We start from the raw sequence: 19,301 nt of genomic DNA, 5'->3' as shown, positions 1-19,301 counted from the left end.
TTTTACTTATGTAAGGTTCAGAATGTAGGACTTTTATTTTCAGTGGAATATTCTCACATTGTGTTATTGATCGTTTTTCCTATGTAAAGGATCTGAATGCCTCTTCACCACTGTGTGTTACTTATTTACCTCAATCTCGCTAAAAGTCAGATGAGGACAAAGGTTGTAGTAAGGTAATAAAAAACTTGAATCAGAACAGTCATGTTAAGTGAGGAGGAGGATTATGGCCCTGGCAAGGTAATAAAAATAAAAGCGATAATAATGTAAAAAATTTACACATTATACAACTGTATATAGACAGTAGGGACATTTAAGAATATGTTAGGATATAGGTGATATGCACAGTATTAAAAGTATGAACAGTCTGATATGAATACACTCAGGTTGAACATGTGCAGCAGCAGTTATATTAGGCAAAACATATAGTGCAAGTACAATAATATGTTATAGAAGCTAGAATAAACAGCTGAAGGTATGATGTAGACAACGCATAAACAATAGATCAGATATATATAGTATAGACAGAATTATAAATATAAATACGCTATGGATCAGATATGTAGCCGTCGAGCATCAACAGCTGTACAATACATAAGTATATGCAAGTGTGCTAGCAGGTGATTATGAGTAAGATGGCATGTAGAGACAGTTCTTGCAATGTTCATTCACTTCAGTGATGCAGTCGTTTTAAAAGTGTCAGGTCCCACCGAGATTTGAACTCGGATCGCTGGATTCAGAGTCCAGAGTGCTAACCATTACACCATGGAACCGCCGGCGCCACCCGGAGGCCAACAGATGACCGGACCATCTGAGAAGTACTTTGACATACGACAACAGGTAATAATGACCAACACTAGAGAGACATTATATACCAGTGAGACTTTTTTTTATTATTCTTAATAACTGGGAATTTAATGTGATTTACCATGAATAGAAATACCCATCAGAATGAGAATGGAGGATGAGGGAAAAAATATGTCAACATGCTTCATGAGCTCTAATTTAGAGTTGTTGTTGATGTTGAGTTGATGTGTTTTAAAAGGAACAGTGCGTACATTAGATAAATTTAAAAAATACATGTATACATCAAATAAAACGCTGTAGACAAATATTTCTGACTTTGACTTATCATATGTCCCCAGCCTTATTTATTTACTTACTTACGAAGTTACGTATTTGTTCATCTACTCAAACACACATACAAGATCCACCTTTTCCTTGCTTAAATTGTTGTGTACCTTAATTTATTCAGTCTTCATACAGCTTTCTCGCTCCGTTTGATCTCGCTGTGGTTGGACTTCTTGTAAAGTTGTAAAGTGGGAGTTTCTAAGTTTCACATGTTAAAATCACGAGGTTCCACCGAGATTTGAACTCGGATCGCTGGATTCAAAGTCCAGAGTGCTAACCATTACACCATGGAACCAGTGATGCAAATACTAAGGATATCATGAATGACTCATTAAACACTACCTTTACTATAAATGTCCAGGATACTCTTTGGCTTATTCAATACAGACGATGTAAATTTTTACGTGTTATGTGGTTCTTTTTCAACATAGGGGAACTACATATGAACTGCATCAGGAAAAGGACTGGGGTGCTAACATTTCCACATCTGGGGACACATAGACGATGCCCACCACAGCAGCTACTGCTACCAAATATTAGCAAAGGGAGCAGCAGATAGGTCGGAATTTTTAAAACTATTATCAGTCGCAGATGAAGATCAAACAGTCTCAGCAGACACTTTTTGACTGCTTGTAGGCTCCAGTTCAAGGAATTTAGTAAAACCTGCTTCAGGCTTTGGGTATGGGTGTGCTGTTTATGTGTGGTTTCTTGACTCCTTACATTTGCTGCAGCCTGTCTCTGTCCTGAATCCTCTGTCTCTGCTCTTTAATCATCTCAGTCAGATGACCCGATCACATGTCAGCATTTTAAAATAAAGAAATGTTGCATGAGTTTGTTTGACTTTGCAAGGTACACCAACGGTCTGTCTGAGAATGCAAACACACTGGGCCACAGGTTATGTTGCAATGGGGCTCATAAAAGCAGCAGGCATCCTCTGTTGGAACCTATCAAGTGTTTCCTTTAGCATCATTGGAAGTGATGCACCCTGATGAGGGACTACTTTCATCTGTCTCAAGGCTGTGACCATTAAAGGGGAACACTATTTTCCATTCCTGTCCTCTGAAGCAGTCTAGCTAATATGTGTAAACAAAGAAAACTCAACAGCGCTCTCCCACAGCAACTCACCAAGATGGCTCGAGGCATCATTCTGTGGATATGTTACAGTTTGAATGGCACATTTGTAAAGCCTTTTGTCAATATTTATTTCAGGATGACTTTATTGTTTTGTTTGTTTTTTGGAAATTGTTTTGGAGTTAGTTACATCATCAGTCAATATTGCATGAATCTTTAAAATGACCGCTTTTGCATTCCATGAATTCAGGGCAGAATAAGTTTTGTATGAGCTGAAAGCACATAACTAACACCATCACATCACAGTAATGTCACTTGATTCCTACATTAAGAAGTCATTCAACTACTTTTGCTGCAGTACAGCAACTATCGTGCAAATACATTGTTTAAATATTGTATTTATTCGCTTATTTATTTATGTATTAATTAGTGTGATTGGTTTTTTGTTTTGTTTTGTTTTTTTTGAAAGCTTTTTTGTTTTTGTTTTTTACATACGTATTCTTGATGCTGCAGCTGCTCTGCAAAGCATCCCGCACTGCTCAGTTTACTGTACGACGTCAGCACGTCCTTACGTGCCCTGCTCCAACTGAGATTCTGATGCTGCCTTAAAATGTTCCTCGGATTTACCAGAACAACCTCAATCTGCTCTTCGCAGTATTTCGGACGACTGCATCTTAATTAAGTCTTTCTTAGACAGCAATAGTGCGGGGTTGTAAAGGAATAATGACAATAGCCACAAAATGATGAAGGCCGATAAAAATGAAAAGATTTCACACTAATGCTTTCGTGGTCTTAATAGCCCCTGCTCTGGAAATTCCGATATTTCTTAAAGCACCTTAAGATAACAGTATTTTTGCGTATGTGGTCCTGTTGGTCTAACGATGAAGAAAACATGGCAATGTTATGAGTCTGGAGATGATGCTAACCTTTCTGAGGTCTGTACGGTTGGACAAAACCGCAGGTCATTCATGGCCTCGGTCCGCAGTTTTTGAACGATGCACGGTGGTTTGTGGATCCTGTTGGTACTTTATGATGAGAAGGGAGGTCCGGAGCCGAGAGATCGAGAATAACGGAACGCAGCTGACAGGGGGATCGACCGCTGGACCTGGTAAACACACTGCCTCACGTTATGTGTCTGAGTCGAGTCTTGTATGGTCGGAAAGCTAATGTCCAAGCTAGCAGTTGCAGGCAGACAACCGAGTAGAAAGCAGGTGGGCCAGAGATGGGAAATGACACCGCGCTGCTCCACATTCATCCGCTCGACAGGAGCATAGCCCTGCAGGCAAAATACCCTCGGAGAGAAAACAGTGTTTGGTAAACGCTGCTTCAACAGCAGATATTAACACTGTTTACTGCTGCATCCGACTCTTGACCAGTGCCAACGTCGGGTTTGCTGGCGCGAGCAGCGTCATTATATTTGGATTCATCACTTTGCAGAAATGTCCTTCACAATGGAGGATAATTTGGAGTCGGGGTGGGTTGCCGTCCGCCCGAATGCGTTTGAGGAGAAGGAAAAGCATAAATTTGTTTTTATCGTCGCCTGGAATGAAGTGGAGGGTAAATTTGCCATTACGTGTCATAACAGGACGGTGCAGAGGAGAAGCTTTGGCAGGGACCCTCCGGTGGAGGCGACTAGGCTGGATGGGGACAAAACAAAATGGCCCGAAAGTCCCGTCAGGGATAAAGTATCTCGGAGCCCTAGCAAACGAGCCAGGGAGGCTGTGGATAAAGGCTGCAGCCCTAAAGCCAAGTCTGTGGTCGCGACAAAACCAAGTCCTGTCAAAATCCAGACTGTGATCAAATCTGCAGCTTCTCCCGTTAGTCCTGATATCGAGGTGTTAAAGTCACCAAAGGAGGACCAGCTGTCTCCATCACTGGACAGCTTGGACCTGGAGGAACTGGATAGTCTGAGCAGGGAGGACTGCAGCTGGGCCGGACTCTTCTCCTTCCAGGACCTCCGGGCAATCCACCAGCAGCTGTGCTCGGTGAACTCGGACCTGGAGCCCTGCCTCCCGGTGTTTCCGGAGGAGCCAGCCGGGATGTGGACTGTGCTGTTCGGCCCGGCGGAAGTGTCCGAGACCGAAATGGATGAGCTTTGCTACAGCTTACAGGTGTACCTGGGCCATGCGCTCGATACGTGCGGATGGAAGATCCTTTCGCAGGTTCTGTTCACGGAAAACGACGATCCAGATGAGTACTATGAGAGCCTGAGCGAGCTGAGGCAGTCCGGGTACGAGGAGGCGCTCAACCGTGCAACAAAACATCTGCAAGAGGTGAGACTAAATCACCAATTATACCAGCTAAGTCTGCGCATAGGTTTTCTCTGTAACTCACATTCACCAATGATGCCAAGTCACAGTCTTTCTGCTGCACTGACCACTTGCATTGCTTGAGGCTGTGCCATACCAAAATGGTAGAGAGGAAGTGTGATGCACTCGAACTGAGGTAGACATTTATTAGACATATTTAATTAATTACATACAGTGTAAGTGCAAAACAATGCAGTCTACAGAAAAGGTCAGCAGAAAAATGAATGAGCCATGATACTGAGCATCATTTTAAAAGCATTTTTCTTTATTTGGGATTCGTCTTAGACTGAGATGATAAGAATTTCTTATTATTTCTTTCTAATACATATATTAGATACCTAAAACATGAAAGGAATTGAGGTCTGTGAGACAAAGAGGCCACCAGAAGCTGCAGTATGAAACAAAGCAACTTGCAATCTCACAAGCATGAGACAGAAACACGCAAACATGTTCTTCAGCAGCTGCACAGCAGACAGGCAAGGTTCTTCCATTAGTCTTTCATTCCAACCACAGAAGGGTCTTGAGAACAGTTCAACAAATCTTAGTGGCTTTAGAATACAATCATTTGTAAAATTAGCTTGTGACCGAAAATAAGTCCTCTGAGGAATATGATATCCTCAGCATGGCTGCTTTCTGCTGCTTACACAGGAAGTGCATGCACACATGCACAAAGTTCCAGGACCTAGGTCACTTTTGGGGAATCTCATGCTTACATTCCTCACTTAAATTTCCTGGAGACTTACCATAACCACTATTGCAACCAACTGAATACTTCCCACCTCACCTTCCCCTTCCAAGGTTGTAGGAGACCCTCACAGAAAATATAAAAAACGGTAAAGGTGTTTTGTAGAGCCAAGGTTTAATTGTTCAGAATATCACAATTTCACAAACTTCTCATTTTTTGCAGGAACACAGGCCAAACAAAAACCAAACAAAATTCCAGCCAAATGCACACAAAACTGGAATTGTCACTGCCAAACCAAAGAAGCATGTCCAAAGGTCCCTCTAAACAAAGGCTCAGTAGCCAGCCAAGTTGTCCCAAGATGTAACATACAGAGAGGAAATCAAGCTACGGCAAAGCACAAAAAAAACAAAGAAAGAGCTACCAAAGCTACTTGACCAAGTGCAGACAACATGGTAACAACTCCCTCAACACCAATATTCCAGTTCCTCACTTTCTAAACCAAATTCAACCACGTGCCGAGCCATCCTGAGGCACGCCATGCTCAACCAAGCTGGACAATGTGACATAACAAGAGCAGACAAAGGGCAGCAATGCTACAGATTTAGCCATTTACGTTTAAGATCACAAACCCACGACGTGAACACAAATGAATGTGTTGGATATGCACAATAGCAAAATTAGAGATGGTCGCAACAGTGCTTATAAGCTCCTACTTCCTAATTCTATTTACCGTCTGACTTGTCTCAGTGACCCAACCCCACCCACAGGGCTGCTGGAGGGTGGAGGGAGAGGCCTGCTCACAGGGTCCTGCCAGATGTGTTGAAGCTATAATACTAATAAACATTTCTGTGAAACACTTGTGGAACCAATATTTCAGTTGTTCTGCTTTGTGTCTTTGACTGGACACAGTGGAGACATAACCCAGACACGGTGAACGCTGCAGGCCTGCTCCTCTTACGCACCAGCAGAAGCTAGCGATTGATTAACTGCTCTTCATTTAATCAGACATTACATTGATACTGACATTGTCCTACTAATCAATAACATACGTTTTATGTAGCCTTGAGTTATGGAGTCAGACAGAGCGAGAAGTCCTATGGGAGACCAGGTGAGAGGGAGCACATTAATGGAAGAGTTTGCCATTATTAGCATCACAGCGTTGCTCCCCACCATTATGCTAGCTGGTACATCAAGTTTGAGTCTTACCTATATTTATGCAATAAATATCTTCCAAATACAGCAGTATGAACCAAGAAAATGCTGTTTTATATCTGCATTCAATGTTCAAGAGTGAAGAGATTAAATCCATTCATACTGATGTGTTTGTGTGGATTTTCTGGCCAAGGCGTTTCCCCTCTGCTCTGCTCTTGGCAGTGAAAAAAAGGCTGCAAGTAGCATAGACGAGTGACCCACATGTCATTCCACCCAGTCAGTCCCACACCCACTCCCATTTTCACATTTTCAGAAATATGAACACACACCCAGAATAAAAAAGACAGAAAACCAGAGACAGGAAGCTCTGCCTCACTGCCCTTCCTGAGCAAAAACGCCTCAAACAGCAAAGCCATCAGTCTCGCTGCATGGATGCCAACCAGCCCGAGCTCATCTGTAACATCTGTTTTAATAAGTGTCTGTCACTCTGTGGGTTTTCTGGTGTGCACCTGCAGTATGTGCATTCATCCTGAATATGCAGGAAGAGCTGCTGATCTTATTTAGCTCTTTATCATTGCAAATGCTCTAGTTCATTTGAACACGGTCACAGTTTGTTGTGTCATAGGATCTTATTCACATACACACACACACACACACACACACACACACACACACACACACACACACACACACACACACACACACACACACACTGGCCTATTGATCCTCCCACTCCATTTGAGGGCAGAGTTAATGGCTATTTCAGTGCTTGCTGGTAGCCTACAGGATTGTTCAGTCCAGCAAAAATGTGTGTGTATTGATCTTATTCCCAGCAGCAGCAGCAGAGAGGACTCTGCTCACTCAGCCACGGCCTGTGCACTGAGACTGTACTCAGATATACTCCTATTATTTACAGTTACACAAAGCATCCTCTTCATCTCACAGTGCGCTGCAAATTCCCTTTCACTGCTGAACGACACTAAAAGACGTATTTAAGTTCTTCTCAAGTATGTTCTTTGTATGGGATAACTGACTTTCTGACACTGTTATCACACTATCATATGAACAGCAGACAACTGGAAATACATGTTACATTACATCTGCAGATTACAGTACAGCCACTTAAAGCATGTGTGCTCTCTGCAGCTGATCTGTGATTTGCTATACATATTTATCTGTTCTGATAATCAGATATTGAATGTTGTTTGTATGTTGACAATGATAAAATGAGCTTCCTGTGTATGCATGTGATGCAGCTGCTGGAGAAGCACAAGACCATGGACAGTATGGTGGAGCTGTTGGAGCTATATGACGAGGAAGATCAGGCCTATGGAGGCCTGCTGGAGGCCTCCACGCAGCTGTACCAGTACCTGCTGCAGCCCTTCAGAGACATGAGGGAACTAGCAATGCTACGCAGACAACAGATCAAGGTAACAGTGGGCGCGTCTACTAAAGCTTGCAGTCAAGTGTATATGCGTGTATGTACAAGCATTCAGAGGCAGCTCGCCAGCAATTGTCCTCCATATTTTGGGGGGATTTGTCTCATGAAAGCTAGGTTTTTACGGAGTTTTGGCCCAAATCCATTGACCAGTAATTTGCGAAAACCTCTTTGGCATTCTACCAAGCATCCTCAACTTTCTGAGTCACAGTTTTCTACTGACAAGTACACAGTGTACACACACACACACACACACACACACACACACACACAAATGTCCAGCTGATTTTAATTGTGAAAAAGTGGTGTATAGTAATGATGACATCCAGACAGGAGAAAAGACCACAACATGACTAAAAAGTTTGTGTTTTCTGTGTTGTTTCTGGTAGTTTGAGCTTATTATTATAGATCATGTGAACCATTTTTTCTGACTCAGAGGCTATGCTTAACTAGCACACGTGGGAAGCTGACTACTATGCAAAGGGCTCCAGGTTCAGTGATGCATTTCTGTGTTTGTCTACAAGCACCAACATGGCACAGTCATAAAACACAATGGATGGTCACAGGAAATTCTCATGTCTCTTAAAATAGGCTCTTCTGTGTGCATCAGTGTGTATGTGCATATTTGGCTGTGATGCGTTATGCAAAATGAATTCTCTTGCATATTCTGATGAGATGCCTTATGGTTAGTAAAGCAGTGGCACGGCGGTGAGATGCATCTAATTGCAAAAAGAAGATGAAGGCTGTTGAATGGATAAATGGTGGAAAGACTTTGTTCAATTATTGCGGTGCTGATGACACATTTATATTTAGCTCACTGACTCACACACAGGACGTCAGTAAAAAAAAGACATTACTACACAACATACATCAATAACGAAGCAAACAGACACACAATGTAAGCACACAGCTCTTCCCAGCCCTGGGAAGAAACACCATCCTGTCAATTTTGTCCTTGTCCTTATTATCTGGAACATTTGTGGGATGTGGCTGTTGGGGATTGAGTGTCTGTGGGTGGAATGGAGCCCCATGGATCTCCGATTTCCTGCAGTCTCACAGAGACATGAATAAGTCATGTTGTGTGTGGCCCTATAGGTTTACTGCGGGTTCAGGCTGATGCTGACACACCGGCTTCAGTAAGCATGCAGCAGGGAAGGAAAGATGGAGGGAAGGTTAGGGAACTTTCTGTTTTAGGTGTGGCTGAGTAAATGTTCCAGCTCCTCAGGGGAGGTGAGGATCCTCTGTGCCTGCTTAAGACAGGAACGCCAGCAAGGCGTTGTCTGTCCTTTATCAGACAAACAGTTTCCAGTGTGATCCCACATGTGAAGGTTTTGACAAAAGTTTATTTCCAGCACTTGTTTTTTTAATTGAAACAGAAACTGTGCTCGATTAAATTTCTTGTTTTTATCAAACATTAACATCTGAACTGCAGACTACATGAACGCGTTTGTGTTGCATTCAAATGGGTGCTATAATCAAACAGACAGAAGCAGTTTAATTAGGAACAAATCAGATCCCTAATAGATGATGATGTTCTCTCGTCTTCGGCTTACGTAATTGAACAAAATCTCTTGTTATGCTGAGATAATTAAATAGGACATGGTGATAAGATACAGAGCTTGTAGTGCTGATTTTTTTCATTAATTTGAAGGATGCTAGTATGTCCTTTACTTTGTACCTTACAGTACTGCAGGCTTCCTTTCTGTCCTGCACAGTTAGTAGTATTTAGATTCTACACTAGACAACATGCATACTGTACATGTAACTCTCACTTTTCTCTTACAGATCAGGAAGTTACACCAACTTTGACCCACTTCATTAGCAAAATGTCAAAGTTGACAGTCAGCTGTGTTTGCTTTTCACAAATGACTTGTGTCTGTTGCAGTCTTTAGCTTTAGTTTTTACTGAAGTACCTGGAATACCTGAAGTGCTCACAAACATGTCAGTGCCAGAAAGAAGGATGTAGTAGTTAGAAAAGTTGCAGGTCCCACCGAGATTTGAACTCGGATCGCTGGATTCAGAGTCCAGAGTGCTAACCATTACACCATGGAACCACCTCCATGTGTGGGGTGTGGAGACGGCGGCTTGAACTAACACTTCCGGTTCTATATATAGCCTGCAGTGTCTGTGCTCTGAAGCAGCATGGTTTCACCATCTGAATTTCCATAGCAGTGGGTCTGTTTGTCTTTTTCTCTGCCCTTCACCTGCCCATAACTCAGTCACACGTTAGAAATCGATTGAACAGAACAATTGTAGACACTGAATCAGCTGTAAAGCCTGCACATATTAGCTGCTGCTCAGTGAAACCTTTTACATTTAGACAGTTTGTCCTCAATGTCCAGACAAAAATAACAAGGTTGAACAATGATACCCTCCAGAGAACCGAGGAAAAAAAGTGTCTTTCAGTTTAATTTTTTTGTGATTTCCTGCCTCTTTGGAGCTAAAACAACAACTCACAATTTAGAATTTTGTAAAAATATTTTAGTTTAGATTTTACCATAACACAGCAAAATCATAACAGGCTGACAAGCAAATAAAAATGTCAATCTGTTTTTTTAAATGAAACTGAACATTTTTCCTGTCTCTTTTTTTCAACTACTTAAGAAAATTGACATTATTAAACATTCATAACATTGCTATTATTTTACCTAACAAAAAGTTTAACTGAACTCTGACTCCAATTTTATGATTCCTGACATGTTCATACACAAGAAAATATATGATTACCAAAAAACAACATCTTAACAACATTTGACTTATCTTTTCTCTTTTCCTGGCATTTGCGTTTTGCTGCAGTCTCCACTTTGTCTGAGCATGAAAACAAAGTTCCCCTCATCCCACCCAAACACATGAGATATCATTGGAAAGGCCAGGATGTCCTCTACCGAGCACACCAGGACTTAGTTGGGTAGCTCAAATGAGTCAAAAGATATAGAGCGAGACCGGATGTCCACTACAGAGGACACGAATGAACAGGCTGGGTCTCAGGAGGATATATTTGCAACCTTGATTGTAACTTTCAAAGCAACTTCTCCCTGAGATATGTCAGTAATTTCTCATTTTGTCAACAACTAAACAAAAAGATATGACTGGACGACTTCTGGGTTGTCTGAAAAGAAATCAGCTGTAGCCCAAGTGAGAGTGTGTGAAGAGTGACAGTGTACAGTATGATGAGAAGCATCAGTTCATATGATTTGACCAAATTATCACACAATAAGGTGAGTCCACCGTGAGAATTCCCATTGTTTGCGTATTTTAAGTGTCACATCAATCTCATTATGTCTTAACTGCATTGATACTTGTTTCACTGTAACCTAAGATGTAGCAAAATCTGTTGTTTTCATTCATTTTTTTCATATTTTTCAATGTGAGAAGAAAACAGGAAACACTGCATTTTTGCTGTGTGATGCATTTTTGTCACTGTTGTATCAAAATGTCTTTTAAACAAATCCAGTAAGTGGAAAAGTATGACGGGCTGCACGGCGGCGCAGCCCGTGCGCGTGCCTCACAGCAAGAAGGTCACAGGTTCGATTCCTGGGTCAGGCCTTCCTGTGTGAAGTTTGCATGTTCTTCCCGTGCATGCGTGGGTTCTCTCCGGGTACTCCGGCTTCCTCCCACAGACCAAAAACATGCTCATTAGGTTAATTGATGACTCTAAATTGTCCGTAGGTGTGAGTGTGAATGTTTGTTTGTCCTTGCATGTGGCCCTGCAATCGGCTGCCGACCGGTTCAGGGTGTACCCTGCCTCTCGCCCATTGTAGCTGGGATAGGCTCCAGCCCCCCGCAACCCCGAAAGGGATAGGCGGTATAGATAATGGATGGATGGAAAAGTATGACATGTTGTACGCAAAGAGGAAAGGTTACAGGGAAAAAGATAACCGTAGTGTGTGAGCTGGAAAACAGTCGCTGTGTAAAAAATGTGGTGGTTTTCACAAATTAAGATGCTCATTGAATACAAATGAAGAAGAGGAGGAGGAGGATTCCCCTCTGTCAGTGGCTCCAGTCACACAACAAGATGAGATGTTGGTAACAAAGAATCTTGTGCACTGATGAAGGCAAATCCAGGCCATGCAGTACATCTAAATAGTTGAGATATGTTTTTTTTAAGTAAACTTTTAGATGGTAGGTTTGCATGTGAAAAATCTCCCCACAAAGATTTACAGTAATGCAAATCATCGGATGTGAAGCCAGCAGCTCTAAAATGACACTGTATAGGAGTGCAAGAATAAAATCAAAGGAATGAGCACTGGCAGTCCGGCAGCAGGAAATCGCAGTGGTAAATGATACTGGTGCACTGCTGAGTCGTGCAGTGTGAGCTGAGGTGCAGTGAGGTTACTCGGGGTCAGGCAGAGATGTAGCTCTCCAAGCTTTGCTGCCGCTTTTCTTCTTTGTGCTGCATGTGCACTTTTGTTTTCCTCATCTGGTATTTAGTTTTTCAGATATTTGTTCAGTATCTTCACTGCGCTGATTTTCTCTTTTAATTCTTATGTTCGATCTGTAAGCCAGAATACATCAAATTTGGGATGCTGTGCAAGTTAAAACAGAGCAGAAAATGGATTTGTATAAACAGATGTGTTTGCACAGGTGTGAGCATACATGCTAAATACTGCATATTGTCAGTGCTTCCATGTATGGGATAGTAGCTCCCTCTCCAGGCTTGCTGTCTGTTAGGAAGCCACTGAGACAGAGAGCCTGTTTCTAACCTGCCCTGTTCCTCATAGCATGCAGCTGTTTCAGTCAGACCGTCTTTCTGTGCATCATGTGGCATTCACTCTTGCCACTAAGTGGAAGTAATGTTTGACATTTGGGGTTCAAAGCAACCTCTGAATCTCAAATAAGGATGAAGCAGTGTTATCTTCTGCATACAGACATTTATGAACGTGACACTAACTCCCCGGTATTAGAGAGACTGTACTGTGAACACAGTAACAGCCATGCTTTATCCCATGATCTCCAGAACAATAGCATACTATTTGAAATGCGTTCATCTCCTAACTCTTTCTTTGGACTTGATTTCCCACAAGATTTATCTTTTTCTTACTCCCTCATTAAAGCCCGTCATTTTTGGTCTTGCTAACAAAAATGTGTTCATCCTCTCTCAACAGATTTCCATGGAGAATGACTACATGGGCCCCAGGCGGATTGACGCTCTGAAGAAGGAAGACTTCGACTGGCAGAAGAAAGCTCAGGAAGCAGTCCTCAACATCCAGGAGTTTACTGTAAAGTACTTTGAGATCACTGCCAGAGCACAGAAAGGTACAGCATGCCATCAGTGTCACTGCCAATGTCAAGCCAATAAAGCAGCAGAGGAATGACTTTCAATAAAACCCCCCTCACACACACACACACACACACACACACACACACACACAGTGGAGGCATTGTCCTGCTATTGACCTGTGTGTGGTTTTGAACGCCAGGGCTAATGTGGCTTGGTATTAATGAGGCGTTGCAGACAGACATGCTTTGACAGGGACAAGAGGAAACAAGGACAGCCTATTGATCAGACAGCTCTGCCAGCAGAGTGTGTCCATCCAGTCGCTCCACACTATGTCTCCACTTATCCCACTTCTTCTCCACCACTGACTGGTCCATTTATTATCTGACACTTATTAGATCAAAATTCAAATAAATCAAATAAAGTGGGAGCTTGAAATGGAAACTGGAATGAGAGAAGCTGTAATGTCCAAATGTGGCCAGCAGATGTCGCCTTCTACGTTATTGTAATAAAGCTTTACTCCTGAGAGCCTGAAGTGAGAGAGTTTACTTTAAGAGAGTGAGTGGGTGACATGCCAAGAGGAGAGGAGAAACTTATTTGATCGTGCTTGTGACTCATTTTCACGTGAGTGCACGTCACTTGTAACTGTGTGGAAGTTTCACCGCCAACATTTGTTTGTGTGCGTGTCTGTGTGTTTGTGTAGGGGTGTATGAGCGCATGAAGGTGGACCAGCGTAGGTTCGGTAAATCTTCGTGGACAGCGGCGGTGGAGCGCATGGAGAGGCTTCGTTACTCTGTCGCAAAGGAAACTCTGCAGCTCCAAAGAGCCAGGGAGATCTCTCTGGACCAGAGGAAACACACACTTCGAGAGGAGGTGTGGTATTAACACAACAACACGCCGAGCACATTCGCATAGACATGCACATGCAGCAGTGCGCCAACAGATGTTTTGTGACTTTCTTTTTTGGTCTCGTCCCCTCAGATGCAGAGTCTGTGTAGCAGTGAGGATGCCATGGCCCTCTTAGACCACATGGAGACACAGTACTATGAGCTCCAGCTCCAGCTGTATGACATCCAGGCTGAGATACTTCAGTGTGAAGAGCTGCTCCTCACCGCTCAACTGGACAGCGTTCGCAGACAGATGACAGGTATCTTAAGATGCATTATTGATTTTTTAAGTAGCGCTGGAATGTAATTAAGTACATTTACTCAGGTAGTACTTAAGTACAAGTAAAAAAAAAATACACAACAGGTCTGCAACTACATAACACACAAGTCAGTATATGTACGTGTGTTTTCAGAGCGTCAGGATGAGGTGGTGTACTACGACACTTTTGAAAGCGCGGATGATATCACAGAGGACGACACCGCTGAGAGGGAAGAGCTGCACAGACTTCAGGTCAGCGCTCGACAGCTAGAGGCAAGAAGGGGCCGCATCACTGCCAAGCGCTCCTATCTGAGGAACAAGAGGGTGTGTACACCGTACTCACAGTCACACTTGTTTTCACTCCTGACGTGTATCCTGGATCCCAGATATTGTTAGTGCATATTATTAATTGCATACAGTGGAGTGTGTGTTTTGCACTGGGTTTCATTTCCAACTGTTTGCCGTTTATCACTTCTGCTATACCAGAAACATATTTCATCAGGAAGTAGTTAAAACTGTGCATTGAAATTTTAATTTGTTCACATGGACGGCTTCTCACACTTGTGTTATTGATCATATTCTCCCAAATCACATGATAGTTTTTATTGTGTATAAAGAACAACATTGTTTTTTTATCCACTGTAATTATACGCAGCCATATTGGATTTTGCCATGAGTTTACAAAAGAAGTAAAAATGTTACTCATAAAAATAGATGTCTAACTATTAAAAGACTCGCCTACAACAGGTTATAAAGGCACATGGTAATAAATGGTTCCAATATATGGTTCAAATATCATATATGACACTGACTTACAGGCTTTTGTTGCTGTCTTATTGCCTTCATGATTCTGTGTACCTCGTTGTGTTATATTCTATTTCTCTCGCTTTCCTCCAGGAGATCTGTGTGTCCAACCACGCTCAGAAACAGCAGAAACGTCAAACCATCCTCAAGGACTCTATAGCCCACCAGGTCCTACAGGTAGACGCTTTTTTTAGAATGATGTGACTGTACATCTGGAAAGCATTGTCAGTAAGTCTCTCCTCCTGTCAACCTCTAACTTTTTCAGCTGAAAAATGAAGAAGAGGAAGATGAGGAGAGGAAGAACAGCAGAGTCAGTCAGGAGAGACAGAGAACTCTGGACAGACTACGTACTTTCAAGCAGGTATGTGCCCTCCTTTAGTGTAAATATCTCACCTCCACGCTGGCGACAGCCACATTTTGGGGTTGTCTGTGCGCACATCGTGAGTGCGATATCTCAGGAATGACATTAGGGAAGTCACACACTTTTCTGACCGTGACTCGGGAACAGAAGTGGAGATTGTGACCATATTTCACATTTGGCCAGATACTAAATTGGTGACACTAATCTTTGGTTTCCGCCTTGAAACTGTGCCAAGTGTATAGATCATCGCACACAAAAGTGAGGCAGTAATTCAAGTTTCTTTGTCACTGATTTCTGTCCTCTGTGTCTTCTTCTCTAGCGGTACCCAGGGCAGGTGATTCTGAAGTCCACTCGACTACGTGTGTCTCACACCAGAAGAAGAGACCGCGGAAGGAGCACGGAAATGAGCAGCGTGAGTGAGAGGGAGCAGCATGTGGACTCTTTCTGCGTCCAGACGCAGGGCCAGCCTCTGTGTCTCACCACCAGTGTGCAGACAGACCCCAGCCCCAGCTCCACGCTCACCACTCAGCCCATCACATCCCTCACAGCATCCCTTCCTCCGTTACCTGTCCCCAGTCCTGCAGACTCCTCCTGCTCCCCCTGCTCCCTGTCCTCACTACTGGCATCCCCCGTTTCCCCTCCTCCTCCACCTCCCCCTCCACCTCCTTTGCCAATAAAGGAGGAGTTGTCTCCCTCTGGGAGTCCCGGTCGGCATGGGCAGAAGGTCGAGGGGAAGAGTGCAGCAGAAGAGCTCTCCCTCTCCCCACTCGGTCCATTTATCCCTCGCTTCTTTGACAGCAGCCAACTGGTGAGCGCCAGGAAAAAACTGAGGAAGACTCCAGAGTTTGACTCTCACAGCAGAAGAGGTACTGAAACCATTTCATACAATAGCAGGCTCTAATAGATTAGCCAGTTACAGTAGCCAATCACAGTGCATCTTCCTGCTCTCTTCCTGTGTGTAGTGAGCTCGCCCATGGACGAGGTGTTAGCCTCCCTGAAGAGAGGCAGCTTCCACCTGAGGAAGGTCGACCAGCGGCCCCTGCCCCCGGCTAAGGGTGACGATGATCCCAACAGCATCCTGGTTCAGATTCGCAAGGGGGTCAAACTGAGACGCGTCCCCAGGAAGGAGAGAAAGGACCAGAAGGAGCTCCTGGCCTCCACCGACCCCCTGACGAGGAGCATCCATGAGGCGCTGCGCCGCATCAAAGAGGCCTCACCTGAGTCTGACTCAGATGATGAAGGGTTGGCCGGGCCTGACTGGGACAGCTAGGGTTCAGCGCAGACGCAACATATAATACATGCACAGATGCACCCTCTGGCACTGCAGACACTGTACTGTACTGCAAAACGCTGCGCTGTACTGTACACACACACATAGACACACACACTCATTCATTTCGCTTATGCACACATAGCCCAGTCACACATGTACCTAGTGACTATGCCAGGGCCTGAATCATAATGAATATCACCGACTCGACAAATGCTCCAAAGGTCTGTGGTCAACCTGTTCATTTGTTTCTCACACGACATTCACCATCACTGAGAACATGTTTTTGTGTTTTTATTTTGACTTTATGCTAATGTGGATTCCTGTACTGTAATCAGACTGTAATGATGCCATGTTTGTTTTTTATTTTTATTTTTTTCAGTTGTACCATTGAAAAGCTCTGCACTGGCCCTTTGTGGCTACATTAACATTCAGAGACAGCACACAACACATTTTACACACAAAAAAAACTGCACTGAAAGCTATTAGTGCTGTGAAGTGTGTGATTTTTCTCCCACTCGCTCCAAAGCATTAGAAATGAGAAACTGTAATAAAAATGTAATGTGTATGGTTGATAGTTTGGGATCATGTGGGAGACTGAAAAACCAATAGAAGATACTGCTGAGATCTGAACTGGATTTGCAGTCCAGACTGTAAACCATCACCTCTGTTGACTCTCTCTTCTCAACCAGTTTACTATGACTGAGCCACACTATGCTGCACAGCTGCTTTTGCCCTGTCACATGTGGGGTCCTGATTGTCTAATCTGACACTGTACAAAGACTGTAAACCTTTTAGTCCGTCACAACAGATCCGCACCCCTCCCCCGCTCCTGTCCTCTTCCGGCCTTCACCACCCCCAACTCTCACCCCCTCTTTGGGAATATGCATTGACTCATCTGTTCGACTGCAGCATATGGCCAGGCTGGTGGGAGATCTGGAGAGTCACGAAAGGTTTAGCATTTGATGCCACATCTCAACAACAGCAAAAGCTGGTCACCTGGAGTAGTAGATGATTAGATGAAGGGAAGGGTCATGGGCAGAGCTGCAGAGTTTCTTAAGCGAGGTGGAGGTCAGGACTCTTTGTGAAGTGTGGGCAGACTTGGTTGGTGATTCCCGAACTTCGTATGTGGGATAGTCACGGCAGAGCTGTGAAACTGGTTACGCTTGTTTGAATGATGGATGGTTTGTGGGAGGTTAGATTCTCTCAGCACTGTAGGGAGTCGCTGTGGGCGGTGGAGCAGAAGCTCGTGATTGATGCGGTTTCTCCTGCTATCTTATTCACTTTCTCTCCTCTCCTCCATTGCATCTTTTCTAATTCCTTTCTCCGCACTCAGTGGGCAGAAGCACACAGCAGGAGGTCTGTTACTCACAGTGTTGGACGTGAAAACATACTCATGCACGCATGGACTCATGCACTAAACTCACAGCCAGCGTGTGCAGAAAGATTTTAGTGGCAAAGTGAGTCCACGGCCTCTACTGGTGGTACGGTTCAGCACTTACATGATGCACAGTGCAGCATCTGAATCACTTTATCTGTACAGTAACAGCTTTTTCTTTGTTTTTTAATCACTGGTGAAACATTATATCTGTAGTCAATGAATAAATTTGAAAGCACTGAACAACATGTGGAGTGGGACCTACAGGAGTGTGATGGGAGAACGGTGTGAGAGGACCAGCGGCATGCTTAGCAGCACAGGATTCACACACATGTTAACATGAAGCGAAAAGATGTGGATTCACAGACTAAGCTCTGAATCTGGAATAGCCACTGTCTTAAACAGCTTTGATGCAAAGGTTTTTGCTTTTCCTATTGTTCTTGTGATGAGAGCCATTCACGGATTAATCATTAAGGAGACTCTAATGTAGAAAGAACCAGCATGGAGGTTTATGTCACATTATAACAGCTCAGTGCTAAAGAGAGCTTATGATTTTCCAGCAGAGCAAACCTGAGGCCCTTTTACATGTCTTCTGTCACTGTCAGCACAATGTTCTTCCATGATATCCTCATCATGTAGCATGAGATGAGATCTAATCCTGACATGACTCTTAACTTAAACCTAACCCAGACCTTCCCTGACTTGACATCACTAGTGACTGGAGCAGTTTCCCAAAAGATCGGGTTTAGGTTTCTCCACCAAACAACAACGCGCTCTGAACTTTTGGGAAACTCCACTCAGAACGTGACACATTTGCCATGAATCAAGTATTCATCACCTGACTGACCTTAGAAATGCACTGTCATGTGTTCTACACTGATCTATGAATAACCTTAACTCAGCTTGTTTGTCAGCTACCTGTGATTTTACATTGCGCTTCATTGCTTCGTTTGTATCCCGTTTTTTCCAAAGCATTTCCAGCCAAATCGTTTCGTGATGTGTTTGCTTCTGAACATTTCCGATGTAGAGCTGTTATCCACACAGGCTGACTGTATGACCCGCCGTCTCAACACGACAGTCAGTCAATTAAGAAGTGCAATATCAGTGTCGAGGAATTAAAAAAAGGGATGAAACAGGTTAATGGCTGATAATGAGTTCTGACTGATTGCCTAAAACAACAGACTTATTAAATGTTGCACTTGCTTTTACACATTAGTGGATAGACATACTGTTCCAATACCTTTCTGCCTTTAGTCCTACATTTTCATTTATTCAAGTCTTTTTTATTATTATTATTTACAACCTTGCCTCTGCATTTGAATAAAACCTTGTGAAGCAAAT

General features: G+C 43.4%; 1 protein-coding gene and 3 non-coding genes across 5 annotated transcripts in view; 1 reads left to right on the top strand and 3 right to left on the bottom strand.

Moving 5' to 3' along the window:
* Positions 1 to 698: 698 nt before the first annotated feature.
* trnaq-cug (transfer RNA glutamine (anticodon CUG)) lies at positions 699 to 770 on the bottom strand. Its single transcript has one exon. It is a non-coding gene; the product is annotated as a tRNA-Gln (tRNA).
* Positions 771 to 1,351: 581 nt separating this feature from the next.
* On the bottom strand, positions 1,352 to 1,423 carry trnaq-uug (transfer RNA glutamine (anticodon UUG)). The gene has a single exon. It is a non-coding gene; the product is annotated as a tRNA-Gln (tRNA).
* A 1,375-nt stretch (positions 1,424 to 2,798) lies between these two features.
* The window catches only part of LOC139332218 (junction-mediating and -regulatory protein-like), a 152,670-nt gene continuing 136,167 nt past the window's right edge, over positions 2,799 to 19,301 (top strand). The window contains exons 1-10 of one of the 2 annotated variants that reach the window (XM_070963964.1): positions 2,799 to 4,472; positions 7,602 to 7,775; positions 12,889 to 13,039; positions 13,705 to 13,874; positions 13,983 to 14,148; positions 14,302 to 14,471; positions 15,045 to 15,128; positions 15,217 to 15,312; positions 15,632 to 16,178; positions 16,275 to 19,297. In XM_070963964.1, coding sequence (XP_070820065.1) covers positions 3,639 to 4,472; positions 7,602 to 7,775; positions 12,889 to 13,039; positions 13,705 to 13,874; positions 13,983 to 14,148; positions 14,302 to 14,471; positions 15,045 to 15,128; positions 15,217 to 15,312; positions 15,632 to 16,178; positions 16,275 to 16,582 — 2,700 coding nt within the window. In that variant the 5' untranslated portion in view covers positions 2,799 to 3,638 and the 3' untranslated portion in view covers positions 16,583 to 19,297. Of the gene's footprint in view, positions 4,473 to 7,601; positions 7,776 to 12,888; positions 13,040 to 13,704; positions 13,875 to 13,982; positions 14,149 to 14,301; positions 14,472 to 15,044; positions 15,129 to 15,216; positions 15,313 to 15,631; positions 16,179 to 16,274; positions 19,298 to 19,301 lie in introns of those variants that run through there. The other variant, XR_011602282.1, reaches the window with a different exon arrangement.
* Positions 9,766 to 9,837, bottom strand: trnaq-cug (transfer RNA glutamine (anticodon CUG)). The gene has a single exon. It is a non-coding gene; the product is annotated as a tRNA-Gln (tRNA).

This window comes from Chaetodon trifascialis, chromosome 6 (assembly GCF_039877785.1).
Source record: "Chaetodon trifascialis isolate fChaTrf1 chromosome 6, fChaTrf1.hap1, whole genome shotgun sequence".
NCBI classification, from domain to species: Eukaryota; Metazoa; Chordata; class Actinopteri; order Chaetodontiformes; family Chaetodontidae; genus Chaetodon; species Chaetodon trifascialis.
Note: the sequence above shows the minus strand (reverse complement) of the source record. Positions and strands in the feature narration are given on the sequence as shown.